The 10451-nt window shown below is 42.2% G+C and overlaps 1 protein-coding gene across 1 annotated transcript in view; it reads left to right on the top strand.

Annotated features, from left to right (window-relative positions):
* Positions 1 to 327: 327 nt before the first annotated feature.
* LOC147684413 (myosin-4-like) overlaps positions 328 to 10451 on the top strand; it is a 60385-nt gene continuing 50261 nt past the window's right edge. Inside the window, exons 1-9 of the mRNA XM_086940337.1 lie at positions 328 to 395; positions 4068 to 4286; positions 4397 to 4540; positions 5457 to 5613; positions 5701 to 5728; positions 5836 to 5956; positions 6053 to 6145; positions 6255 to 6318; positions 6409 to 6507. Of these exons, the coding sequence (XP_086796463.1) occupies positions 4083 to 4286; positions 4397 to 4540; positions 5457 to 5613; positions 5701 to 5728; positions 5836 to 5956; positions 6053 to 6145; positions 6255 to 6318; positions 6409 to 6507 (910 nt within the window). The 5' untranslated portion in view covers positions 328 to 395; positions 4068 to 4082. The remainder of the gene's footprint in view (positions 396 to 4067; positions 4287 to 4396; positions 4541 to 5456; positions 5614 to 5700; positions 5729 to 5835; positions 5957 to 6052; positions 6146 to 6254; positions 6319 to 6408; positions 6508 to 10451) is intronic.

Here is a 10451-nt window from a genome sequence, read left to right as displayed (position 1 = left end):
GATCTGCACCTGCACTTTAGTTTCATTTCACTTTCCCATCATCACTCACTCACCATTCACTCACCTGCCAAATTGACAATTCATTTTGTTGCCCCCTTACCATCTCCTTCAGTACATTTTTGAGGCACTACCTTAATTGTTCACGTAATAACGTATTCCCTTATCTGCGGCTTTCACTCCTTTATAGTCACCCACTCATTAGCTTCCATTCAATTTATAAACTACTCCCTCAGTAACTCACTCATTCGTCACTCACTCACGCGTAGTAGCAACTATCACTGGAAGATGACTTTTCTAATTGTAATTGTGGATAATCTTAATAACACAGGTATTTTGCTTTTCCTTCCAGGGACCCTGGTGAGGGTTTCTTTTTCCCAACACAGCGACACTGTCAGGTAAGGCTTTCGTTCCATTGAGGGGTAAATCATGAAGTCACAGTATGTCCGACATTACTTGCTTTAGGTGTTCATGGTTGAATACTAACGCTTTATGCATTGTTACACAACAACAATCTTCAAGCATTGGAGGGTCCACACCCACCCCTCAGCAGAGGCAGCTCAGTGACGCTAGGATCCTGTAACACTCAGAACAGCACTTGCTACATATGGTCAGAGTACTCCAATCATAATATCCTGTAAGAGCTTCTTGTTCACGCTTCATCCAGCACAAGTGCAAGGCTCCCTGTGCTCTTGTGGAAGGAGCAGTCCCATGAGTCTGGGAACGACGATCATCTCCAAAGATCTCGGACGCTAGAGCGGAGGTCAGCCCTACATACATGTATACCAAGCATACATGACTGTCCAACAGTAGCACATACTCTCCTCTGTCGTGTGGGGGGAGAAACCAAGCATGAGTGATGCTACTGATCAGCAGACATGCCCAGAAGTCAGCAGCGACTCTGCAAATGTAGTAGACCCCTCTTTACTGACTGCTTGAGACATGTACTGTGTCAGCCCTACATACATGTATACCAAGCATACATGATGGTCCAACAGTAGCAGACTCTCCTCTGTCGTGTAGGGGGGGGGGAGAAACCAAGCATGTGAGTGATGCTAGTGATAAGCAGACATGCTTTCTCCAGTAGTCAGTCAAAAAGCAGCGACTCTGCAAATGTGGTAGACCCCTCTTTACTGACTGCTTGAGACATGTACTGTGTCAGCCCCACATACATGTATACCAAGCATACATGATGGTCCAAAAGTAGCACATACTCTCCTCTGTTGTGCGTGGGGGAGAAACCAAGCATGAGTGATGCTACTGATCAGCAGACATGTCCAGAAGTCAGCAGCGACTCTGCAAATGTGGTAGACCCCTCTTTACTGACTACTTGAGACATGTACTGTGTCAGCCCCACATACATGTATACCAAGCATACATGATGGTCCCAACAGTAGCACATACTCTCCTCTGTTGTGCATGGGGGAGAAACCAAGTATGTGAGTGAAGCTAGTGATCAGCAGACATGTCCAGAAGTCGCAGCGACTCTGCAAATGTGGTAGACCCCCCTTTACTGGCTGCTTGAGACATGTACTGTGTCACCCCTCTACGGTACTGGAAACATTGAACTCAATAACTGAGCGGACCCTCATTATTGAGGATAATTCTTGATAAACACGCTTCTATTAGAGGCTGGTGCACATATCCACACAGCTTTCAGGGGTGTAAATGGAGCCCTAGGTTTATGATTTTAGCAAAGTGAAAACTATCCATACTCAATAATTGATTGTAGGGCTCCCCGTTGCCAATATAACGAAGGACTCAGCCAGAGCAAAGCCATCCCAAATCACACACAGGTATGCATTGGGTAGCAGGAGGGATTGTAACATTATCAGATGGCTCAGATTGTGGCAACTGGCAGAGACGGACAGGCCATTCCTCCACTCTGACATATGCCCGTAGCCGGCCAACTCGGTGCTGCTTTAAAATCCGTGTGAGCTGCCATGACCCCACTATGCATCTAGGGCATCAGTAAAGCACTATGTTTACCAACAGGATGGCCACTTTGTATATTGATTAATATATGAGTCTCTGTAGAGGACACGCATTGACAGCAGCTTTTAAATAGTGAAAAGATGTTTACTATGCTTAACTAATGCACACTACTTGGAACGATGCCGCAGCACAAAGGAACAGCAGTACAAGTTTCCTTCATATACTCAACAGTTACCACACAGGCATCAGCACGACACACCTACACATACAAATGCACATACATACAACCGAAAAAACATGCACACACACACACACATACCCACACGACAAATGTGAGGAACATCATGTGGAAAACCTGTTCAAGCTTCATTTGTGTTCACATAAATGTAACAAAATCAGTGCACCTACTTAAAACACACAGAACAGGTTCACCATCTAACTGTAAGTTTCCCTTATTTTTCGTGTGTGTGTTTGTATAATGGTTTTGTGTGTTGTTTTAAGTATATAGATTGGAGAAAGGTGCTCTGGTTGGAGGTTAGAAAAGGTACTTGCAGGTGGATTGGTCAAACGTAGATGGCAAAGTCCCTGATTCAATGCTATATACATTTACTTATTAAGGAGATCTGTAAAATGCTGGTAGTCATCTTGCCCTAAATTCATAGCTCTCAGTTGTGATGAAGGAAAGCAGGGCAAACAATCACTAAGTAAGTACCATGTGGTTAGAGTCCAGTAGGATGGTGCGAAATCCAGCAAGCTGCACTCTATGATCAGGGTACCTAGAAAAGCATTGTTCTCTCACATTGACTAAAGAAGAAAGGATCATTGGAATTACAGGACCTTTCGCTGGAAGCAAGACATGTTAGACTGTAAGATGCTGTATTATTTGAATTTAAAGTGAGTAGTTACAGGCCATTTCTTGGAGCTATACTGATGGATTAAAGTTTAATGGATGCTGCACTGGATGTCGTAGTTGCACGTAGGTTCAACAGCACTTTGAAATAACTAGGAGGGTCTTTTGGACCCCAGGCACCTGCCATGTGAGGACCACGCACCATATATAGAGATCCCGCCTGCACTGCGGGGATGTTGCCTCCTACAGTGGATCTACTGATTCGGAAGATGCACTGAAGGCAGAGCTGAATGCTCGGTCAGCACAATGTTTTATTCAGCGCTTAGCATTCATGTTTTTTACAAACGGTGCAGGGAAGAGGTTACATCTTGCACACAGGAAGAGTTAGCCTACGTCGTACTGGCCTGAAGCATGTTTTCAAACACGTCTGCCTACCCTACCTCTTCCAGTGACAACAGAATGTGTATGTAGCTTGATGAGTTCTACTTGCTTAAGTCCATTTCACGGATCAATTTCTTGAAAGAATACACGTATGTAGTGTCTTCTGAGGCGCTTTACTGGGATTAGGATGACAGGTTCAAGCTTTGCAAGTGGATGTGAAGGGGCAGGTGAGGAAAAATTGAGAATGTTTTGACTCAATGAGCTGTATGTACACAAGACCTTTCATATGGAATAAGGGGGAGCATTTCTTCTGTTTTCTGTGCAGCATAGACTGGGGATTGGATCACTTCTAGCAGCCTACATGAGCCTTAGAGTTACTGCTTCTAAGCCTGCTGATGGAGTGCTTGCACCTGAAGTTTAATGTCCAAGCAAGCTTCCTCACTGCTCCTGACAAGCCTCTGTCACTCAGTCTGAGTGTCCTGTCCATGAGCAGTCTCTAGCCAGGGTGACCCCCAGCCCCATTGGCTAACATTGGCACTCTGCACCCGGCTGCCCCAGTGCCACTGGTGGTGCCCCTTGAGTGCCGAGTCTAGCCCTGTTAAGTCCACGACTTTCTACACAAATGACTAGCATGTTGTCAGTAAGTGTTGAACGTGCTTTTGTTTTAGTGAAGTGGACTCATTACAAATATTTCACTTGTGATCAACAAGTTGAAAAGCTTCACTTCCTTGAACCAGAGCACCTAAAATGCAGGCTCAGAGAGTGTTGTCATTCGCGATCTACTCAAAGTGCAATATGTGGGGGTGCTAAGCGGATAAACTGCATTTACCTGTTTCAGTGATGTTTGTGCCAATAAATGCCCTTCGTCTTTGTATGACAGTAATCTTGTTTCTAACCACTTTAGTAACAGCCAGCAGCCATGGCTTCGGATGCAGAAATGGCCGTGTTTGGGGCGGCCGCACAATACCTTCGCAAGTCTGACAAAGAACGCTTGGAGGCTCAGAATAGGCCCTTTGATGCCAAGAACTCCTGCTTCGTAGATGATGAAAAAGAGCTTTTCGTTAAGGGAATGATCACGTCCCGAGAAGGTGGCAAAGTCACTGTGAAGACCGATGATGGAAGGGTAAAAAGAGTCTTGTACCAACAAAGACTAAACAAGCCTAGCACCATAATGCAGCCAGACATCTCTGCTCAAAAGCAACTTTATCTTTGCCTGTCTTTCTTTATTCCTAGACTGTAACAGTCAAAGACACCCAAGTCTACCCCCAGAATCCTCCCAAGTACGACAAGATAGAAGACATGGTCATAATGACCCATCTGAATGAAGCCTCCGTGCTGTTTAACCTCGCTGACCGATATGCAGCCTGGATGATCTACGTAAGTACAAATCAGAGACACTTTAGCACTGCTTGCTTTTTTGCACTAAGATTTTTCTGTCAGTAGGTGTGAGATACTCATGACGTAGGTGTAACTTCTGAATTTTATGAGCAAATCACACTTATGGGAAAAAAGCTTTGTTATTTGGGCCATGTACGTTCAATGACCTGTGTATGACATTTATCACCTCTTAAGGGGCGAAACAACTCAGTACATGTCCAGAAACTGACACAATTGATCTGTGTGCCATTCTTTATAAGTGTTGTTTTGTATTACGCCAAGGACCCAAGTGCACTGTTATAATACTAGTTTCTCCACTGGTCTCACTCTTTCACCTATACTCTTCTGATTTTGCCCTACTGGCTTCCTTTTGAACCTCGTTATTGACTCACGTTGTTCACTTGATTAAACCCAAGCTAGCCTCTGCATTTCTTTTTTGCCGCCAGTGCTAAACGGGCAACATAAACACTAGTGTTTCCTCAGCTAGATCAAAGGTGCCAGAAAGATTATTAAAGTCTTGGTTACTAAAATTCAAAGAAACTCCACATGCACAGACTCCTATTGTGAAGCGAAAGGTTAATCATGTATACCAAAGGTGGAGAAGGAGAAGGGAGCTGGCTAAAAGGGGCGTGGGGAAGAACTTTCATATCACAGTGGGAATTGAAGAGATCCAGGCATCACTGAAATGCCAATCCACAGTGGCAGATTCTATAATGGACTGGATTGCTATCAGGTCACAATGCAGGAGTAATCACATGCTCTTCAGGGTAATAGTGATAGTAAAAAAAAAACATAAATGAAAGGTAACCAATCAAGATAATTGTGAATGCTTAAAACATCTCTAAAGTAGAAACTCTCTTCTTAATACTACCAAATTATGGCTCCTATCACCTAAATGAGTTGTTTCTCTTTACAGACCTACTCTGGTCTTTTCTGTGCCACTGTGAACCCCTACAAGTGGCTGCCAGTGTACAACCCTGAGGTTGTATCTGCCTACAGAGGCAAGAAGCGCCAGGAAGCCCCACCTCACATCTTCTCCATCTCTGATAATGCCTATCAGTTCATGTTGACAGGTAAAGTATTATTTTAAATTTGTTGCACTGTTTCAGATTCATCATTGCTTACCCAATAATGATATGTATTAATTTTCTTTAATAAAGATCGCGAAAACCAGTCTGTCTTGATTACGTAAGTAAATTACATATTGCTAAAAAGTCCTTTGCAAGAAGCACATGTTTTACGGTGCACCATGGTCTATGTACATGATCAATTAACTGTTCTGATTTTATTTAAAGTGGAGAATCCGGTGCAGGAAAGACTGTGAACACCAAGCGTGTCATCCAGTACTTTGCAACAATTGCTGTTGGTGGTGGTGACAAGAAAAAAGACTCCCCTGCCATGGCCAACAAGATGCAGGTTTGTAAATTATGTTTAATTCATTTTTACACAGCCTGCTCATGATTTCCAATATGCCAGACAATTTCATACATGGTGAAACTTTGCTTCTAATAGGGAACTCTGGAAGATCAAATCATCCAGGCTAACCCGCTGCTGGAAGCCTTCGGTAATGCCAAGACTGTGAGGAATGACAACTCATCTCGTTTTGTAAGATTTCCAACTTCATTTACTTCCTTCCTAATTCTCACTTTTAAATAGCCATTTACTGTTTTGCAATAAAAACTTGAATTTATTTTAGCCTCTATTTACCTTTTAGGGTAAATTTATCAGGATCCATTTTGGAGCTACAGGAAAACTGGCTTCAGCAGATATAGAAACATGTAAGCCTTGACTCTAAATTCTATATATATATTATCAAATATGACCCACATTAAATAATATTCTTTATCATTGATCCTTTTTTTTTACAGACCTGCTGGAAAAGTCCAGAGTAACATTTCAGCTCTCAGCCGAGAGGAGCTACCACATCTTCTACCAGATCATGACCAACAAGAAGCCAGAGTATGTCGGTAAGTTTTAGAAATGGTCGTAGCTCCAGTTTCCAGAATTCAACTGCACATTTAATGCATACATCCAAATTTTCAAAACCACAATATAACACGGCCCCTTGCAATTCTTATGTTCAATTATCTGAAATGCATTTGCACGTTCTTCTTAAGATGGCTTCTTTGTAACTTGTCACATCGCAATAACTTGAAGTAACCTTGTTGGTTGTGTCAATGTTTTCAGTTTTTCGCGTTGTACAGTTTTAGTCCTTGCAATATGTATATCTATGTCTGATATCAATTTTATGTGTTATGTTGTATTATGTTAGGTATGTCATGGCCATATGTGCTCTTAATCTATGTCTTTGGATGTATGTCAAAATATTGAGCACACAAATATTGGGCTACAGGAATATTTTACACACCAAAATAAAATACCTCTCTAACTTAGGATTCCAAAGAATCTTTTCTATACATTATAGGACTCTCATATCAAACAATATCACACAGTAACTGGTAGAATGTTGTATATTTTCAGAACATTCAATACTTAGAAGCAACCATGCATGCACAATTTTAATGATTTATACGTTTAAATTCAAAAGTTTTATTAATGTTCATCAAAGGAAGATTCTTGCTGTTGTTCTGTTGTTCTGGCTCCCACAACCTTATGCAGGTTGTGAGTGTGGCAAATACCTTATGTACCTTGAAAAGATATATATATATATATATATATATATATATATATATATATATATATATATATATATATATATATATATATATATATATATATATATATATATATATATACATATATATATATCCACAAACCCTCCAGACGAACTGTAGGAAGAAGCCACACAGGGAAATGCCGGAAAAGCCTTTAATAAGACCAACAAGCAAGCAAGGCATAATGCATTTCGACACACTCGTCTTCCTCAGATGCCCCTGTTGCTTTGCATGACAGTCCCTTCTCTCCGCTATAAGTACTTCTGCAGACCTCCCACAAGCAATGGGAAGCGCCTCCCCTTCCGTTATTCCGCTCACCTGCTGTAGTGTAGGTTATCCTACAGCACCCAGAGTGCATCATCTTTGGCTAGGTGCTGCGAGGGGAAATGAGTGGTAAAAGTCCATGTGGCTGTGGCGCGCTGCAGAGCGGAGGGTGCTGATGTAGATGTAAATTCAGTCCTCGGGCTTCCCTGGGTCCCTGATTACATCGTAACCTGCCACAGCACGAGTCCGTTGAGTTTGGGGCCGGCTCAATGTCCAAAACCTGACCGTGAAGTCACGGGCTGCCGCTTGGCAGCAAACTCCAATTGACCTGTGCTGGGAAGGTGGGCTGTGATGATCCGATACCTCGGTAAACAAAGAAAGCTGCAGACGCAGATTTTTTCGCCAGTAAAATCACAGTCACTTTAACAGATGGGGCCTCTTAAAGCGTCTCTGGCTGACGCTGGAAATGTCCACAAACCCTCCAGACGAACTGTAGGAAGAAGTCACACAGGGAAATGCCGGAAAAGCCTTTAATAAGACCAACAAGCAAGCAAGGCATAATGCATTTCGACACACTCGTCTTCCTCAGATGCCCCTGTTGCTTTGCATGACAGTCCCTTCTCTCCGCTATAAGTACTATATATATATATTGATTTGCATGCAAGTTGTAATTTGTACACTGTAGACAGGAATAAAGGTTGCAATTTAACATGTGGTAGTTTTAGCTTTTACCATTGATTCCCTTCTCAAGATTAGGACATTGCTATCATTAATACAGATAAAGGGACAGCAGGAGGACCCCATTGCAAGTATTATAGCCCTCATGTGTTCATAACCTGTGAGGAGAAGCCCTATGATGAAGCATGCCTCCTGTTGTGTGGGTGAGAGCTTTTATCTATTAAAAGAAACATCACACCCATATCTGAATAAACAGGAAACTCTTTCTTTCAAATACATCAGCACAACATTAAGGAGCGAAATCAGTAGCTACTTCAAGAACAGCAGTGATGGAGCAACTCTCCTTCAGTAATTATTTCCCAATGCTTCTGTTTTATTAGTCGAAGGTCCCCTGGAAGTATATATTTAACTGCTGAAGCTGAGACAGTAAAATAATACTATTACTAAACTGTCACAAACTAAGACAAAAGGGACAAAAGGGACACCACTGGGTCCAAAGTGCAGCCTGTTAACATAGACATGAAGAAGCATGTAGAGGCCCAGAACTTGTAATTGAAGAATTCAGGACTGACATTTGCAATTTGAAAGCATAATTAGAAATTGAGAAATTGATAAGTGACCATCACAAAGATGCACAAGACTCCCTGTGATCGAACAGTCAAGAAAAAGAGTGCGCGGTGTTACGGAATACAGGCTGTCAGGAGACGGTGCGCCTATGGAACAGTTGTGTTCTCTGGCCATCTCCCTGCCGAACACCAGTTCGGGTTTATGGACCACATAAACTCGTGAATGAAGTCCCGCACCACAGGGACCAGTCTCCACACATAACGTAGGAAGGGTACGGATCCAGTGGACCTGCCCATCCCTCGGGATCCACTGTCCGAATTACGGGAGGACCCAGAGTGGCACTGATTGCGACAGTCCTGAAGAAGACCGAATTGACCCTTAGAGGCACATAGTTAACGGTCAAAACATGTTGACTTTAGCAGTGGTAGGAGGGAAACCTTGAGATTCCTAAATTCCTCCTTAAGGCATTTCCCATCCCTTTCTTACTTTTTAATCCTGATAGGGGTACCAAGGAAAGTTGAATAAATATACTTGTTTGGTTGGCACCCCTAATCAGTTTTAAGCACGTCCTTTGTACTGCACTTTTGGTCGCACTTACAGTTTTGATCACTGGGTGTTTGCACGGCTTTCACCGCAATTTATGTTATGTGTAGTCCTATGTTGAATTTTTCTGGCTGTACGTCTTGTTAAGTGGAATTTAATATTTTTCCCCCTCCCTTATGCTCCGTCCTGTGTGGGTACACCAGGGCGTATTGTAAGCAGGCCCAATGATGAAGCATGTCACATACTTCGGTATGTGAGTGAGGGCAGTTTTTCCAAACAGAGCGATTTGCCTGCTTGGGATATTTATGTTTATGTTTTTGTGTTTTGCTTGTGTGGTCTACTCTATCCACCCCCTTCATGTGTGTACATCTGTGATTCATGGCGGTCAGGGGTGGTAGAGTCTAAACTTATAGGACCCTCGCCCCTTTTCGGTGTTGAATATTTGCAATTCGAAAGCATAATTAGAAATTGAGAAATTGATAAGGGACCATCACAAAGATGCACAAGACTCTCTGTGATCGTACAGTCAAGAAAAAGAGTGCACCTGAAAAAAAAAATATATATATATATATATGTATATATGTCCGCACACCCAATCCAGCACCACAAGCTCCCAATCAGCCCGGAGCTCAAGCACGGTAAGGAAAGAGGAGCCGACCCAAATTGCAGAGAGCAATTTAAAGATTTATTTCATGAAGCTCGCCCGCCAGCATAACGTTTCGGCCTGCCCAGAGGCCTTGGTCACATGACGCCAGCTTGGGAGGGAGTTCTATTTAAAGTGCAAGTGCTCATAAAACAGGGATTGTCATAGGTTAATTACAATTCAAGCATCAATGCCACAAACAGAGGACTATAAAATACATAAATGTAGATGTAAAATGAAAAACACATCACCATAATAACAGCCAAAATAATGATTTGCAAAACCGTCATGTCAACACAGAAATTACTATTGAAAAATCGAAAGTCTGTTTGTTTAAAATACAGTCAGATTCCTAAAATCAATTGTGTATACAAGATGTTGCCTTACATAGAATATTGACATTTCTCAATTTATCAAGCTTAAATGCAACTTCAATACTGTGCAAATACGCAACATTAATAAAGTGCTAATGCAAATCGTTTTTTTGTGTACTGCCAAGTGCTATGCTGACAAGCATTTGGTATGAATCTATAGTACAAAT

The sequence above is a fragment of the Lissotriton vulgaris genome, chromosome 10 (genome assembly GCF_964263255.1).
Source record: "Lissotriton vulgaris chromosome 10, aLisVul1.2, whole genome shotgun sequence".
NCBI lineage: Eukaryota > Metazoa > Chordata > Amphibia > Caudata > Salamandridae > Lissotriton > Lissotriton vulgaris.
The sequence above is the reverse complement of the archived record's forward strand: the minus strand, read 5'-3'. Positions and strand labels throughout refer to the sequence as shown.